The sequence below is a fragment of the Macaca fascicularis genome, chromosome 18 (genome assembly GCF_037993035.2).
Source record: "Macaca fascicularis isolate 582-1 chromosome 18, T2T-MFA8v1.1".
NCBI classification, from domain to species: Eukaryota; Metazoa; Chordata; class Mammalia; order Primates; family Cercopithecidae; genus Macaca; species Macaca fascicularis.
This window is the reverse complement of record NC_088392.1, coordinates 43,361,690-43,380,071: the sequence shown is the minus strand read 5'-3', so window position 1 is coordinate 43,380,071 and position 18,382 is coordinate 43,361,690. Positions and strand designations below refer to the sequence as shown.

At 42.9% G+C, this 18,382-nt stretch overlaps 1 protein-coding gene across 1 annotated transcript in view; it reads left to right on the top strand.

The window, feature by feature from the left end:
* Positions 1-18,114, top strand: part of ARK2C (arkadia (RNF111) C-terminal like ring finger ubiquitin ligase 2C) — a 122,844-nt gene extending 104,730 nt beyond the window's left edge. Inside the window, exons 4-8 of the mRNA XM_005586798.4 lie at positions 7,932-8,061; positions 10,572-10,676; positions 10,982-11,077; positions 16,495-16,601; positions 17,040-18,114. Coding sequence (XP_005586855.1) covers positions 7,932-8,061; positions 10,572-10,676; positions 10,982-11,077; positions 16,495-16,601; positions 17,040-17,157 — 556 coding nt within the window. The 3' untranslated portion in view covers positions 17,158-18,114. The remainder of the gene's footprint in view (positions 1-7,931; positions 8,062-10,571; positions 10,677-10,981; positions 11,078-16,494; positions 16,602-17,039) is intronic.
* Positions 18,115-18,382: the final 268 nt, after the last annotated feature.

Below are 18,382 nucleotides of genomic sequence, written 5' to 3'. Positions count from 1 at the left end.
CCTGGGTCTTCTGACAGCTGCTGCTGTTCAGGCTGTGGTGTGCGTGGAGCCTGTGAGAGTGACTGGCAGTCCTTCCTGCCCATAGCAGCTAGACCTGGGCTGTGCAAAGAGGAGGATGGGGCCAGATGCCAGGGACCATCAGAGACCATCAGAGAGCTCCTGCCAGCTCTCCAGGGCTCATACGCTCATGAGCGTAACCCAGGGAACAGGGATCAGACTCCCTTGAAGGCTGATGGCTTTGTTGGGTTTTTCCCTTAGAACTATCTCAGATTACATTGCAGGGCAATGTGTAGCCATACCCAGGCTGTGTGGGATCCAGGCTCAGTAGCAGCAGGCACAGTGGAAGCATAGAAAGTTAGTGGTCAGGGCCTGCTCGCGGCAAGATGAGGAGGGGAAGTCTCAGAGTCCCATGCCTCCTGCCATCTCGCTCCTGTAGGATCTGAGATTGAACCTTCTGAGGCCCTGGCATTCCTCTCAACGGTGCTTTTAGGGCCTAGCTGCACTTTCCCAAAGGGAAGCTGTGTCCTAATTACCAGGGACCACTTCAATGTACACAGCACACTGCAAGAAACGACTGCTCGCAGCATATTTTCTCTAATAAATGCCACAAGTTTCCATGAATGTGTTTGGTATTTCTGAAGTTGGTGCCCATAGAGATAAAACTTGGAGTTAGTGGATGTTACCTTTGCGCAATAGAGAAACTTCTTAATTAAAAAAACCCTTTTTATTATAGAAAATATCAAACAATAAAAAAATAAGAGAATAGTATAATTAATTCACACACATATGTCATCCAGCTTTGACATCAACTCACGGCCAGTTTTTTTTTTTTTTTTTTTTTTTTTTTTTTTTTTAAGACAGAGTCTCACTCTGTGCCACCAGGCTGGAGTGCAGTGGTGTGATCTTGGTTCACTGTAACCTCTGCTTCCCGGGTTCAAGCAATTCTCCTGCCTCAGTCTTCCGACTGAGTGTGCGCCACCACACTCAGCTAATTTTTGTATTTTTAATAGACACAGGGTTTCACCATGTTGGCCAGGATGATCTCGATCTCTTGACTTCATGATCTGCCTGCCTCAGCCTCCCAAAGTGCTGGGATTACAGGCGTGAGCCACCGCGCCCAGATCTCATGGCCAGTTTTACTCATCTTTGTTCCCTGATGTTATAGTCATCTCCGTTACCTGTGGTTTCGCTTTCCAGGGTTTCAGTTACCCATGTAAACCATGGTCTGAAAATATTACAGCATTTTGAGAGATTGAAAAAGAGAGAGAGAGAGACCATATTCACATAACGTTTTTCGCAGTATATTGTTATAATTGTTCTATTTTATTATTGGTTATTGTTGTTAGTCTCTTACTGTGCCTAATTTATAAATTAAGCTTTATCATTGGCATGAATATATAGTATAGGAAGAAACATAGTATATATAAGATTCAGTATTATCTGCATTTTCAGGCAGCCACTGCTGTCCTGGAACATATCCCTCACAGAAAAGGAGAAACTGCTGTATTTGGAAACAAATCCAGGCATCATATTATTTCGTCTGTAAATATTTCACTAAGTATCTCGAGAGATAATGACTCTGCTTTTTCACATCCTTACTTTGATACCACTATTAACATAAAGAAATGTAATAATAATTTTTACTATAATCAAATGTCTAGCCAGTATTAAAATTTCTCTGTTATACTTTGTATCAATCAGGATCCAGATAAGTTTTATACATTGTGATTGGTTGATATGTCACATAAGTCTCATTTAATCTACCTCTTGCTGGATTCAAATTGCTAAAATTTTGTTAAGTAACTTTTACATCTTTTTTCATGAGATTGGTTTATAGGGTTTTTTTTCCTTGAAATGTCTTTGTCTGATTTTTGTATCAGTGCACTGCTTGCCTCATTGAATGGTTTGGGAAGTGTTTCCTCATCTACTTTCTGAAAGAGGTTGTGTAGGATTGGTATTATTATTTTTAGTTAACTAATTAATTAATTTTTAGATGCAGGGTCTTGCCCTGTCACCCAGGCTGGAGTGCACTTTGGCTCACTGTAGCCTCGATCTCCTGGGCTCAAGCGATCTTCCTGCCTCAGCCTCCCCAGTAGCTGGGACTACAGGTGTGCACCTTGTACCCAGCTAACTTTTTGTTTTTTAAATTTTTGTAGAGACAGTGTCTTGCTATGTTGGCTAGGCTGATCCTGAACTTCTGGGCTCAAGCGGTCCTCCCACCTCAACCTCCCAAAGTGCTGGGATTACAGGTGTGAGCCACTGTGCCCAGTTGCAGGCTGGTCTTAAATGCCTAGGCCCAAGGGATTCTCCCGCCTCAGCCTCCCAGGTAGCTGGGATTACAGGTGTGTGCCACTGCATCTGGTAATTTTGGTAATTTGTCTTTCAATAAATTTTCTCTTTTCATTGGATGTACTGGCATAAGGCTATTCATAATATTTTCTTATCGTTTGAACATCTGCAATCTGTTATAATGCTCCCTCTTTCATTCCTCATATGAGCAATTTGTATATTCTCTCTTTTGTTCTTGATCAATCCAGATAGAAATTTAATCATTTGTACTGCTCTTTAGAAAATAGCCTTTGATCCCATTGTTTGTTTTTTATTTCACTGATTTCTGATCTTGATTTTATTATTTCCTCCTTTCTACTTATTTTGGGCTCTAGCTTCTTAAGGTGGAAACTTAGATCATGACTTTGGGTTTTCTTTTCTAATATAAGCATATAAAACTGAATTTTTCTTTAAGGACTACAAACTTTCTAATTAGTGCTATGAATTCTTTTTGACCCTGGGTAATTTAGAAGTTTATTATTAAATTTTGAAAATTTGGGATTTTGCAGAAATTTTTTTTGTTGTTGATTTCTAATTTAATGCCAATGTGATCGGAAAACATACTCTGTGTAATTCTAATCCTTTTAAATTTATTGAGACTTGTTTTATGGTCCAGCATTTATTCTATCTTAGTAAATGTTCTATATGTATTTTTAAAAAGCGTATATTCTACTCTTATTGGATGGAGTATTCTGTAAATTTCAGTTAGATCAAGTTGGTCGATAGTATTGTTCAGGTCTTTTATATTCTTACTGATTTTTTTTTCATGAATTATTCCATGAATTATAAAGGAGGAGGGTGGATGTCTACAACTCTAATTATGAATTTGTTTTTTCAGTTCTGTCAGTTTTTGTTTCACTTATTTTGACTTATATATATCAGGATATTAAAAGGATTGTCATTTTTCAAGACGAATTGACCCCTTTATCATTATGAAACATCCTTCCTTATCCTTGGTAATATCCCTTGGTTCAAAGTCTACCTTGTCTGATATTAACATAGCCATTCCAGCTTTCTTCCAGTTAACGCTTACAGGGTGTATCTCTTTCCTCCTTTTACTTTTAACCTAGTATCTGCATCTTTATATCTTGAATGGACAGCATGTAGTTGGTGATTGTTTTGCAGTTGACAATCTCTGTCTGTTAACTGGGGTGTTTAGACCATTTGCATTTAATGCAATTGTCTACATGGTTGGAATTAAATCTGCCATCTTGCTATTTGTTTTCTTTTTCTTCCATCAGTTTTGTTGTTGTTGTCATTTCATTGTTTTTCTTTTAAAAGTTTTGTCTGTTTTTTGCCTTCTTTTGGATCAGTTGAGAATTTTTAATATTAAATATTGGTTTAAGAGTCATACCACTTTATTTTATTTTATTTTGGGAATTCACTAGGTTTACAATATGCCTATTTAGCATATCACACCCTAAAATAGAATTATACCATTTTGTGTGTAATGCAAAACTCTTACGACAGTATACTTCCATTACCCCTTCCCATCCTTTGCTACTCATTTGGTAGGTTTTATCTCTATGTATGCATAATCACCAAAATACATTGTTATCATTTTTGCTTAAACCAGTGGTTGGCAAATTATGGCCTGTGAATCAAATCTTGCCTGCTCTCTGTTCTTGTAAATAAAGTTTTATTGGAACACAGACACATCTATTTGTTCACCTATTGTTTATGGCTGCTTTTGCACTACAGTGGATGCTTGAGTAGTTGTGACAGAGACTGTATGACTTTTGAAGCCCCAAATAATTACTATTTATGATCCTTTACAGAAAAATGTTTGCCAGTCTCTGCTTTAAACTGTCAACCTTTACAGACAATTTTTAATAGGAAAACAATTTTTTATATGTCCCACATAATTATCATTTCTGGCACTCTTTATTCCTTTGTAGAGATCTAAGTTTCTGCCTGGTGTTAGTTTTCTTTAGCATGAAGAAGTTTTTAAAACATTTCTTGTAGTAACAGTCTCCTGGCAGTGCACTCTGTCAACTTTTTGAAAACATCTTTATTTCACTCTCATTTAAAAATATACTTTTGCTAGGTATATATTTCTAAGTTTGCAGTTTTTTTCCCTTCAGCAGTGCAAAGATGCCATTCCTTTGTCTTCTGACTTGCTTTGTTGTCGATGGGAAGTCTACGATCGTTCTTACCTACGTTCTTCTATGTCAAATGGGTCTTTTGTTCTTTCACTACTTTTAAGATCCTGTCTTTATTACTATTTTTCAGGAATTAGATTATTATGTCCCTTGGAGTGGTTTTCTTTGTGTTATCCTGCTTAAAGTTTATTGAACTTTTTGGATCTGTGAATTTATAGTTTTTATTAAATTTGGAAATATTTAAGCCATTTTTTCCCTAAAATATTTTTTCTGTCATCTACCCTCCATCCTCTCTTTTTGAGTCTTTACTTACCGATATGGCTGACTGCTTGATATTTTTACTGAGACTCTGTTAATTTTTTCGTCTTTTTCTGATGGTGTGCTTCATTTTGGATTATTATTATTCTTCTTATTATTCAAGAGTTCATTCTGTCACCTAGGCAGAAGTGCAGTAGTGGCATCACAGCTCATTGTAGCCTCAACTTCCTGGGCTCAGGTGATCCTTCCACCTCAGCCTCCTGAGTAGCTGGGACCAGAGGACACACCACTATACTCAGCTAATTTACACCTTTTTTTTTTTTTTTTTTTTGGTAGACGTGGCGTCCCACTATGTTGCCCAGGCTGGCCTCAAACTTCTGGGCTAAAGTGATCCTCCTGCCTTGGCCTCCCAAATTGCTGGGATTAGAGGCATGAGCCACTGCGCCTGGCTCATTTTGGATTACTGTTGTTGTTATGTCTTAAAGTCACGAATCTTTTCTTTTGTAGTGTCTAATCTACTGTTAATCTAACCCAGTGAATTTTCTATTTCAGACACTGGATTTTTCATCTCTAGAAGTTCCACTGACATCATTAAAATATGTCCTCTTCTATATGTTTTACTTTTCTCTGTTTTTATGCTTTCTTTTGTATGTTTGAATATGATTATAATAGCTATTTTAGCATCCTTGTTATTTCTGTTTCATAGTTATTTCAATGGATTGATTTTTCACCTGATTCTGGGATATATTATCATTTTTTGGCATGTCTAGTAATTTTTTATTGAATGACAAACATCATTTATGAATAATTGTGGATTATACATTGTTAAGTAGTTACGTTTGTTTTATTCATTTAGAGTGTTAGGCTTCGTTCTGGTAAGCAACACTTGTAGTTCAGTTTCATCCTTTTGAGGCTTACTTTTAAGTCTTCTTCCAGCAGGACTGGAGTACCCCTAGAGAAGAGACTACTCTAGATCTGCCCTAATAAGACACATAAATAAGTCTCGAAAGGCTCTTCTGGGGTCTCTATTGTGTGTCCAAGTACTCTCTGCTCTGGCTGACTGGAATATGAATCTTTCCCAGCACTGTCTAATCTCTGGGAACCCACTATACCTTGGATGCTCTTTGGTCAACCTGGTAAAATTTCACCCCATGTATGCAGATCTTAGCATTCAGTAAAGACTCAAGGGGATCTCCGTGCAGATTTCTGGAGCTCTCCTTCTGCCTAGCTGCCTCTTCTCTCCAAATCATGGCACCACAACTTTCAGAGACCTCAGTCTCCTGGAAATAAGATATCTGAATCCTCAACTCATTAAGATTATCATGCTCTTCTTAGTTCTCTCCCTGCTCATGGTCTGGAATATGCCTTCATGAAAAAAACTAGGGAGGTTGCAGGGCTCACCTCATGTGTTGTCCTTCTGTTGATAGCAGTCTACATTGCTTGTCATATAGTGTCTGAAAACAGAGATTTCATATATTCCGTTCAGCTTTCTAGGGGTTTAAAGTGGAAAGGTACATTTAACTCCTGTTAAACTATCATCAGTAGAAGCAGCAATTCCTTTAATTTTCCTCCATATCCTTTTTTTTTTTTCCTCCAATGTGTTTGTTGAAGAAATCAGACTGTTTTTCCTATAGTTTCCTCTTATCTGGATTTTGCTGGTTGCATTCTGGTGTTGTCACTTAAGATGTTCCTTAGTTTCTTGTATTCTCTGGACCTTGGCACCAGGATTAAGGCTTCGGTAGATTCAGGTTCAACTCTTATTTCTTGGCAAAAATACTTCATAGGTGATATTGTATTCTTCCACCAGAAAGCACTTACTGTCTGGTTGTTGCTTCTTTTGTGATGTTAGCAACAATCAATGATCTTTGCTTAGATCCTTTATTTCTTTAGGGGAGGCAAAATAGTGACAAAAATTCAACAAAAATTCAGTCATCCCTTAATCATTTATTAGCTGAAAAACTTTTATAAACAGAAATTTCCACTCATCAAATGTTTGATTACCTGGAAATACAGTAAGAAAATAAAGGCTTCTTTTCATTTATTTACTAGTTTTCAAAATGAAGAGTTGGCTGGGTGCAGTGGCTCATGCCTGTAATCTCAGTACTTTGGGACCCCGAGATAGGTGGGTGGGTCACTTGAAGTTAGGAGATCGAGACCAGCCTGGCCAACATGGTGAAACCCCCATCTCTACTAAAAATACAAAAGTTATCCAGGCGTGGCGTGGCACGCCTGTACTCCCAGCTACTCAGGAGGCTGAGGCAGGAGAATTGCTTGATCCCGGAAGGTGGAGGTTGCAGTGAGCCGAGATCACACCACTGCACTCCAGCCTGGGTGACAGAGCAAGACTCCATCTCAAAAAAAAAAAAAAAAAAAAAAGAAATGGAAAAAAAAAAAGAAAAGAAAAGAAGAGTTTGTTCTCCAGCATCATTTGAAGGGGACCAGTTTTCTAGCATCATTTCACGTGCTCGGATTTAAACAATTTTTATTTATTTCCATTTCTTCTGCAGTTATGCTTGTCAACCTGCACATTGTCCTAACTCTGGCCAGTGGAAGCCTCTTCAGGACGGCTTCCGAGCCCTTTTGCCATCATCCTAGTAGTGTTTTGATAGCTCTCTTGTTTCCAGTTATGACAAGATGTTTCCATCTCATCTTGCACATTTTCTCTCCAGATCTGAAATTGGCCATTTTCCAAATTAGCCATTGGTTCATCCTCTGTGTAATTCATCAATTAATTTGTTTTTAAGCAAAATGAATTTTCCTATATTTTTAGGAGTGGGATGCAGTGGGCTAGGACAAGCTGTCTAGCCTGTAGGTCTAGGTGTAGAGGTCTCTCTCGTTTTTCAAAGTGGTAAAAATACAGCCTCGGCTCCCTCCTCCACTTTTATCTGAACCTTGTCTTTCCCACTCGGTGCCTCTGGTTTGCTCGATTTAGATTTTTCTTTCAGCATTCCTCTCAGAGATGGACTTTGTCTTGGGAGGGAGCTTTGGTCCCCTAGTTTAAAGAAGTCTTATAGAGCCTGGATTGCTCTAGCTCCTTCAGACCTTGCAGAGTCCCTTCCTTCTCTGGGTCTCCGTTTCCTTCCCTCTAAAGAGAGAGGAAAGGCTGGGAGACGTAAAGTCCCTTGCAGCTCTGGCAGGGTGTCACTCCGATTCTCCTCCATAGGCTTGATGTCTGAGGTCCCTTCTGTAACCTGATGGCTAAATCACACCACCCTATGGTTCACTGAAGCTGTTTCCCTGCAGGGATCTCAGTGTGGACGCTGGCTTGAGTCCTGCTCAGTTCCAGGTGCGGCCCATCCCTCAGCACTATCAGCATTACCTAGCGACTCCTCGAATGCACCACTTTCCCAGAAACTCCTCCTCCACGCAGATGGTAAGTGAAAGAAAATGGACTCCCTTGTGCCTATTGAGTGCCAGTGGTGGTCTGAGGCCTGCGCTCCCCTGTGCCCCGGCTCCTACATGACCCAGGTCCCCTATGTATCAACCCCCTATCCCCTGACTCCCCTGTGCCCTGGCCGCCTTGTATCCTGGCTCCCCTGTGCCCCAGCTTCCATATGACCCAGCTCCCCTGTGTATTAAGCTCCTATACCCTGACTTTTCGGTACTCTGACCCCCTTATATCCTGGCTGCCCTGCAGTCCGGATTCCATATGACATGGCTTCCCTGTGTATCAATCCCCTATGCCCTGACTCCCTTGTGCCCTGGTCCCCTTATATCCTGGCTCCCCTGTGCCCCAGCTCCTACATGACCTGGCTCCCCTGTGTATCAACCCCTATGCCCTGACTCCCCTGTGCCCTGGCCCCCTTATATCCCGGCTTCCACATGACCCAGCTCACCTGTGTATCAACTCCCCATGCCCTGACTCCCTTGTGCCCCGGCCTTCTTGTATCCTGGCTCCCTGGCAGACCAACAGCTCCCCTCTCTTCCCAGCTCCTATTCGCACTCTGGCTTGATGGGGAATGAAAGGGGACCTGTTGGACCAGAAACTGGTTCTGCTGAGGGGAGTAGGAGTGGGCACTGGAGGAATGGAAAGGGACAGCATGGCAAGGTGTGGTCTGTGGGTAAAAGGCTCAGGGCTAAGATCAGGCAGAGTAGACCTCGCACCTCATATGGCCTCATTTAGTTTCCTGTGGTCAGTACCTCCCTGGGCTTTGGCTTCACTAATCTGTGAAATGGAAATGAAGATGCCTGCCTCGCCCATCTCACAGGGTTGGTGTGAGGATCAAAAGAGATCCCAGCAGGAGCTCTTGGGCCTAGCCTGCAGATCCAGTTCTGCCTTTTTCAGAGGGCAGACCTTCTTGTGGCTGCAGAGTGCTGAATCATGGGTCAGGCTGGGCTTGGGGGCCTTTGGGCTCCTGACATTGCAAGCTGCATGGAATTAAAATGAAGATATTCCATGAAAGCAGCAAAAGCTTGATTGAAAATCTTATTTCCAGGCAGCTTCACTTTGCTGCCCTAAAGCATAATTCCACCTTCCAACCCTTGTCTCTGTCACTAACCACTCAGTTCCTCAGTCTGCTTTTTGTATAATAAGGAGCTTGCATGAGTAATTTTTGGAGTCCTTGTAAGCTCTGAAGGTCCATGCTTTGTGTATGAAGCGCCATCTCTTAAGAATAAAGAGGCAAACATTTATTGAGCACTTACTACATGCCAGGCACTGTTATAAGCACTTCATATAAATTATCCCATTAATCCTCTCAAAAACTCCCACAAAAGAGTATCATCCTGATTTTAAAGATTGGAAAACTGAGGAAGAGAGAGGCTAAGTAACTGGCCCTGGGACATACAGTGAGAAAGTGGAGGAGCTGTGATGGAAACTCCTCTCTGACTCATAGCCAGGGTAAGGGAGGGGTGAGTGAGGCAGGCCATGCAAGAACAGAGTCAGACTCTCTTAATTTAAAATACTGACATTTTGCTCAGCATGGAGGTTTTTTGCATTTATTTGACTTTAAAAAACATTACATTGAAATATTATTGATCTTGATTACTGAGGCTTTTGGTGGCCCTTTTAATTTTGTGCCCCCACTTTGGTGCCGACACTAACCCAAGCCTTTAACTATCAAGTTGCTCTTGGAGGCAGTGCAGAGTAGGGGTGATATGGTTTGGCTCTGTATCCCCGCCCAAATCTCACCTTGAATTGTAATAATCCCCACATGTCAAGGGCAGGACCAGGTGGAGATAATTGAATCATGTGGGGGCAGTTTCCTACATGCTTTTCTCATGATAGTGAGTGAGCTCTCATGAGATCTGACGGTTTTATAAGGGACCTCCCCATTCACTTGGCCCTCATTCTGTCTCCTGCTGCCTTGTGAAGAGGTGCTTTCCACCATGACTGTAGGTTTCCTGAGGCCCTCCAACCATGTGGAACTGTGAGTCAATTAAACCTCCTTTCTTTGTAAATTACCCATTCTTGGGTATTTCTTCATAGCAGCGTGAGAATGAACTAAAACAAAAGGTGAAGGGAATGGACTCTGCCACCCAACTGCCTGGGTTTGAAATCCTGGTTCTGTCCCTTGGTTGCATAACTTGAGCCAATTACATAATCTATTGTACCTCATTTACCCCATCAATAAAATGGGGATAGTAATAGCACCCACATTATAGATTAGGTGAGATAATTCAATTAGTCATGTAAAGTGCTTAGAATAGTGCCTGCCATGAAGGTTAGTTGTCACTTTATTAATTCTGTTATTACTTCTGGGGCTTGTCCAGGCAAAGCTTGGTTCTTGGTGAGAGAAAAGGGACGTAAGAGCAGGAAAGACAATACTTCTGCCCACAGCATCTCAGGGAGTACTGAGTGGGTTACAGGCAGAGAAGTTGCATGCTGGGCTTATGGAGAAACCTTGAATCCTCGCTCTATCCAAGGCATTTTCTCCCCAACAGGTCGTCCATGAAATCCGAAACTACCCTTATCCTCAGCTTCACTTCCTTGCTCTCCAGGGACTAAATCCCAGCAGACACACCTCCGCCGTACGGGAGAGCTATGAGGTATGTTGCTCTGTCTGGTACCAACTGGGCTGGTGGAGATGCCATTATTGTTTATCATCCCTTTTCCCTCCCCACCTCTGCTGGTGAGTAGGGTATGGGTGTCAGGAAGCTTCAGGGTTAAGAGTAAGAGAGAGAAGAAGGGAAAACCAGTAGAGATATTGCAGTCTTTCAGCATCAGATGAGTTCTTCCTGATAGCTATGTGAATGCTTCCTGCTCATGTCTTCCAGCTCCCCAATCCATATCCTGTGTGCATGTGGGCATTTATACATGCTGAGCACACATGTGCACATTTTTCTCTTTCCAGGAGCTGCTGCAGCTCGAGGACAGGTTGGGTAATGTGACTCGGGGAGCTGTACAGAACACCATTGAGAGGTTCACCTTCCCCCACAAGTATAAGAAGGTGGGTCTGCCAGCAGGCCAGCCTGCATAGTCAGGGAATGGGGCAGGGGTGTTGTCTAATTGACTCTGATCTGGTTGTTCACAGAGGGATGCAGTCCAGAATCTAGAAACCTTTGCTCTGGTTAGATGTTCTAAAGCTGTGATAACCTCCCAGGGTCATGTTACTTTTTTGTGCTGGGTGTGGCCAGGAGGGAAGATGGGAGGCCTCTCAGTAAAGGAGGAGACCTGGGTATGCGTGTGTGCATGTGGACTTGCCATTGGGTATATTACACATGTATACATTTATAGGTGTCAGGCACATAAATACTTGTCTCTAAATGAGATGGGCCAAGGGAATACCTGCACAGAAGGCTAATATTTGTCTTAGAAAATAATTCCATGTCCAATCTCACATGTGAACAAATGAGAAACTAAGGCTTCCAAGCAGAGGTTTTCAAATCTGACTGAGTGTCAGAATCACCTGGGGAGCTTTTAAAGCCACAGAGTCACAGGTTTTATCCTTAGTCCATAGAGGTAGAATCTCCAGGGTTAAGAACTAAGAATCTAGGACATGATTAAAGCTCAGAAACCTGAGTTTAAATTTTTTTAAATTAAAATAAATGAAAAATTTTGGAAGCAACCAAGATGTCCTTCAATAGGTGAAAGATAGATAAACATACAGTGGCACATCCAGATAATGGAATATTATTCTGCAATAAAAAGAAATAAGGACTAGGCACAGTGACTCACACCTGTAATCTGAGTGCTTTGGAAGGCTAAGGATGAAGGATCACTTCAAGCCAGGAATTTAAGACCAACCTGAGCAAAATAGTGAGACTTCATCTCTACGAAAATTTTAAAAAGTTAACTGGGCTGGTGGTATGAACTTGTAGTCCTAGTTACTTGGGAGGCTGAGGCAAGAGAATTACTTGAGCACAGGAGTTCAAGGCTGCAGTGAGCTATGATTGCACCACTGCATTCTAGCCTGGACAACAGAGCAAGACTGTGTATCAAAAAAAGAAAAAGTATAAGCTATTGAGCCATGAAAAGACATGCTGGAACCAGAAATGCACTGAGGAATTCTTAAGTAAATGTAGTTAGCCCAAAAAGGCTGTGTACTGTATGTTTCCAAATATATAACATTCTGGAAAAGGGAAAACTATGGAGACAATAAAAAGATCAGTGGTTGCCAGTGGGGGGGAGGGAGGAATGAATGGGTGAAGCATAGGGGAGTCTCAGGGCAGTGAAAGTATTTGGTATCATACTCTAACAGTGGATACATGACATTATGCATTTGTCAAAACTGATAGGATGGTACAACACAGAGCAAACCCTAATGTAAACTAATGAACCTCAGTTAATAGTCTATTGATACTGGTTCATCGATCATAACAAGGGTGCCACACTAATGCAAGATGTTAATAATAGAAACTGTGTGTGTTGGGAGTATAGGGTATATGGGAAAACACTGTACTTTTTGCTTATTATTTTTATTTTTTTGAGACAGAGTCTTGCTCTGTTGCCCAGGCTGAAGCGCAGTGGCACGATCTTGACTTACTGCAAACTCTGCCTCCTGGGTTCAAGCAGTTCTCTCACGTCAGCCTCCCAAGTAGCTGGGATTACAAGCATGTGCCACTACACCTGGCTAATTTTTGTATTTTTAGTAGAGACGCGATTTCACCGTGTCGCCCAGGCTGGTCTTGAACTCCTAACCTTAAGTGATCTACCTGCCTTGGCCTCCAAAAGTGTTGAGATTACAGGCATGAGCCACCGTGCCCAGTCTGTTTTTGCTTAATTTTATGTAAACTAGAACTGCTCTACAAAATAACATTTATTATAAATAAAAATAAATAAATAAATATTAATACATTTTTAAAACATTCATCCTTCCCAGGGGAAATTAAAAGCTTGACAAATGTTAAGAATCTTAGAGCAGGACTGTCCTCATCATGGTCAAGCCAGAGACCATCCTGAGACCCTAGGGTGCATTGGTCGAGAGCACTCTTAGAGTTAGAGCCAATTTTGACTCTCCATTCTACCCCTTATAGCTCCGTTACTTTGGACAACTTACTTGGCTTTTCTGGCCCCTCCCTGTCCACTTCCCCCTTTAAAAATGTGAAATGGGAGTGATCTCATTAGTAGCTACCATACAGGGTGCTGTGGGGATTCAATGGGATGATGCACCTGAACAGCTTGGCACAGTGCCTGGTACCTACTAAGTGCCCAGGAATGGTAAGCTGCTGCTACCTTGATGCTTTCTCCTAGGCTTTCCCCTAGCCCATGTGCTAGTGGTGTCAATGTCAAAGACCATGAATCAGTATAGGCAGCTCCTCTCAAGGCACTGGATTTATTCATAAATGATTTTGACTGCAGTTATTGGGTACCTACTATGTATCAGACCTTGGCTAGTGTGCTAATAGAGGAAATGGCAGCATTTCAGTAAATAAGGATGTCATCTACATGGGGAAAATGATCATTCTCTGGAGAGAGAGAGAGTTTTAAGCTATTGGAGAAGAACATAGAAGGAAATGAGTGTTGTATTTGAGTCCAGGAGCAGCACCTGTGTCCCAGACCAGGGGGTTTTTACTCCTACCAAGGATGCACACCTCACCTGCTGTCACTTCAACAGGCACAAGGAAATTGTGAAGAGAACCAATGCTAAGAATGAAAAGGGGAAATGGACTGAATCAAGTAGATAAAGGGCTCAGGTAAAAAGGAGAATGAAAAGAAGGGAATAAAAATATTATTAAAAAGAAAAAAATGAATTAAAAATAAGAAATGACAAAAGTTAGGAACCAAATAAAATGTGGAAAGAAACCCTTAAAAATTATACACAAGTGAAAAAGACAATAAAGAAGAAAAAACACTTTAAAAATTTAAATTGAGAGTGTAATTATATATAATAAAAATATACTTTAAAATAATGATGTAAGAATAAAAATATAGAAAATACCGAGTCAAAATAGAAAAATATGCAAAGAATAAGAACTAGAAAGAGATATGAAAGCGACACATAAAATTAACATCAATAATATCATAGTTAAAAGGGGGCTGGGCGCACTGGCTCATGCACTTTGGGAGGCTGTGGCAGGAGGATAGATTGAGCCCAGGAGTTTGAGACCAGCCTGGCCATCACAGAGAGATTTTGTCTCTACAATAAAAAGAAAAATTAGCAGTCATGATGGTGTGCACCTGTAGTCTCAACCACTAAGGAGGCTGAGGTGGGAGGATTGCTTGAGCCTGGGAGGTCAAGCCTGCAGTGAGCCGTGATTACACCATTGCACTCCAGCCTGGGCAAGAGTGCAAGGCCGTCTCAAAAAAAAAAAAAAAAAAGTTAAAGAGAAGGTTAATGACATGAGAAGATACATAGATTAGACAGCAAGACAGGGTAATATTAAGCTAAAATTACTAACTATAAAAGGAAAATCATGAATAATGATGGCAAAAAATAATAGAAAGTAGACAAATAGGTGACTCTTACCAATACATTTTATTGGACCTCCCTTTTCTAGCAGGGCCAGCTAAATGAAGGCCACTCTTCCAGCAAACACAGCTGGACTCTTAAGCAGGCAGATCATCATGACTCTATTCATACTCAAAAGCCACGACAATTATACGGAACTATGGGTGTAATTCTGATTTTCTGGATTCTAGATAAGGGAAAACTTATTACAGAAGCCTAGCAGGGTTTGCAGTGGAGTATATAGGGCACAGCGAGGCAGAGAGCAGAACAAATAGATTTTCTTGTGTGTTCCAGTGAGGTTACAGTATTCCCCAGACTAAATCAGACTCAGGATCTCCAGAGTTTAGGACCAGGGGCCAGAGAAGGGAGACTTGGCATCTGGGCCTTGCCCCGCAGTCATTCTCTGGGTCGTCTTCATCTTGTGACTCTTCAGATTTTTCTCTTTGCAAAATGACCTTGAAGTCGGCCTGTCTCTGGAGAGGGACCGAATGGGTAATTTTCCTCTTATGGTTATTGTTAGACTGTTTCATGGCACAGTGGGAAGATGTGAACATGAAAAGTGGGCTGATTTCACTCACTGATTAGATTTCTTCTTCCCAAAATATTTACCAAGTACTAATACGCTGTGTAAGTGACCAAGTATGGGGCGGTACTTAAAGAAGGGTAAGCCATGAGTCCATGCCATCTGAACTTGAGACTTTACATAATGGTAAACTACATAATGATTCTACATATGGCTTCTGCATAATGGTAAACTATTTTCAAATAATTAGCATAAAATTAAAAACAGTACAAGGGAAGTCAACAAGTATAAACAGTGTTCATGATTGCTTTACGATAGTGCCTATCTTAAGTGAACTTGATAAATCCCACAATATAAATAGTTTATAAAAATGGCTACAGTTTGTAAGAGTTGATGTCTTCAAGTAGTTATCAGTGAATACATGAGTCAACAGTGGTTGACTGAAAGAATAAATGAAGCCTGCTCGGCCTGAAAGTGGAGGGAGAAACCTGAAGGCAGGAATCTAGGTTGTAAAGGGTGTTGAGGGGGAGTGGATGGTGTGAAGGGACCAGAAAAGGGAAACTGCACAGTCATAGCTTTGCAAAGGATCGATTCGTTAGGAACTCAATTTCTTTCTAAGCTCTGTATCCCTAGAAAGTGCCTGGGACAGCAAAAATGATGTCCACTTGACCTCTTCCTACTCCCCTTGCTGCAGAAGAGTAGGCGGGAAGGAGTTCTGGGTATTACTTAAGAACTTTGGCCGGGCGCAGTGGCTCACGCCTGTAATCTCAGCACTTTGGGAGGCCGAGGCGGGCGGATCACAAGGTCAGGAGATCGAGACCATCCTGGCTAACACGGTGAAACCCCGTCTCTACTAAAAATACAAAAAAATTAGCCAGGCGAGGTGGCGGGCTCCTGTAGTCCCAGCTACTCGGGAGGCTGAGGCAGGAGAATGGCGTGAACCCGTGAGGCGGAGCTTGCAGTGAGCTGAGATCGCGCCACTGCACTCCAGCCTGGGCGGCAGAGCGAGACTCCGTCTCAAAAAAAAAAAAAAAAAAAAAAAAAAGAACTTTATGGCCAGGCATGGTGGCTCACACCTGTAATCCCAGCACTTTGGAAGGCCAAGGCAGGCAGACCACCTGAGCTCAGGAATTCAAGACCTGACCAACATGGTGAAACCCTGTCTCTACAAAAATACAAAAATTAGCCAGGCATGATGGCAGGTGCCTGTAATCCCAGCTACTTGGGAGGCTGAGGTGGGAGAATCGCTTGAACCCAGGAGGTGGAAGTTGCAGTGAGCCAAGATCATGCTGTTGCACTCCAGCCTGGGCAACACAGCAAGAATCCGTTTCAAAAACAAAAACAAACTTTAAAAAACCTGACTCCCAGGGGAAAAGCAGCCTGTGGGTGAAAGCCAACAGCCACCAGGTGAGTCTGCCCAGGTAATGAATACTCCTCTCTCTGCTTCTCATAGCGAAGACCCCAGGATGGCAAGGGCAAGAAGGATGAGGGGGAGGAGTCAGACACAGATGAGAAATGCACAATTTGTCTGTCTATGCTGGAAGATGGAGAAGATGTGAGGTAGGAGACCGCCATTTTGATTCCCTCTCCCCTCTCTTACAGGTATTGGTGACCAATCACTGCGCCGTGTGTCTGGGAGTTGGGGTGCTTGTTTGCTTGTGCACGTGTGTGCCAAGTGTGCTATAATGTGCTTCATGGTTGCCCTGGGAAGGTAGGGTATGAAATGTTCTAGATGTGTGATGACCGGGTATGGACGCGAGGATGAAAAGTGTAAGAGAACAGTGTGATGTTCTGTCTGAATGAGTCTGAGACAAAATTGTGGCTTTGTTTCAGGCTCATCTGAAAGCGCTTTCTGGCGGAGGCTTCATGGTTTCCCATCTCAGCCATAGCCTCCCTCCATAGCCGGGCAGTTCCCAGGGGTCCTAGGTGTGTGTCTCCTGGTCTGCCCAGTGTCCCTCAGCTCCTGCAGGGCCCCTGACTCTCCCTCCTCTCTTCCAGACGCCTACCCTGTATGCATCTCTTTCACCAACTGTGCGTGGACCAGTGGCTCGCCATGAGCAAGAAATGCCCCATCTGCCGAGTGGACATTGAGACACAACTGGGAGCCGACAGCTGAGGGAGGAATTAGCCAGTGGACACCCCATTTCCTTCACCAGGTCCCCCCACGGCCATAGCCCTTGCAGCCAAACTTTGCCTTCTGAGCCATTTGACGTAGAGGAAAAGCCTGCAAGCACATTTTGTGGAAAGAGGAGTTGGTGGTATCGGTGTCGAGGGAGAGGAGGGGGTGGGGGAGGACCCACCTCTCCAGAATGGTGACTGTCCCCATCCGCCCAGCTGAGCAGGAGAGAGGGAGCTGGCCGTGCCCAGCGCAAGGGCGGGAAGGAGGGGCCCAGGCTGCGGAGAACCCAGGTGGGATCCTGAAGGCACTAGCTGACAGACGGGCCCCTCAATCCTGTCCTCTGAAGGATTGTATATATACCTCTCGACCATGTAGGAACCATGTAGGGGTCTCTAGCTATTTCTGTGGATGGCAGCCAGAGCATGTTAGCTTAAGAAAAATGTTGTGTGTGGTGCTCTAGTCATCTTGTGGTGGACATGTCGCTATTACCGAATTCGCACCAAATATTTCTCATTGAGTTTCTTGTTTTGGTGCCTGACCGAACCAACGACAGCCCCAATCTTCCCGTCTTTATGAGAGAAAAGGAAAAAGGAATCAAAGGTAGAAGAAAAAAAAGCCAAATTCTGTTTAGGGTGAAAAAGGATTTTGTTTTTCACCCAATTTGGGAGGCGGGAGGGGGGTTCTCGTTTCGTTTTTGTTTTTGTTTTTACCTTGGCTTTTGTTTTTCTCATGTTTACAGTGCACGGAGTGTGGAAGGGAGTCTGGGAGAGGGAGAGCTGGAAAAGGAGCTGATGGGGTCTTATTCCAGCCTCTGAGGGTTCAGCCGAGGTGAGGGAAGGCAGCAGAGCTCCAGTAGGTGAAGGGAGAGTTCAGCTAGGCGGGGCTCCCCAGGCCCAGGGCTCAACTGCATGACCCCAGTTATAACCCCCACCCAGTTCCACACTAAACCAGGGAGGGCTCAGCCCTCAGCTACAGCTTCTCGCTGTGTTACTGGGAGTGGAGAGGCCCATGCTCACTCCAACTCCTTCCTTTAGGTTGTGCTCTTGCCTGTCACAAAGAGGCAACATAGCCACTGCCTCCCTATGCAAAAAATTAACCAGATGATGCAGATAAGACAGCATAGGTGATGGCCGCTTTGTCTTGGCCACAGTGCTCTCAGACAGCACTCAGGGCTGAGGTCAATACCGCGGACCTTGGGGAGGAAGCTGAGCATCCCCTGGGA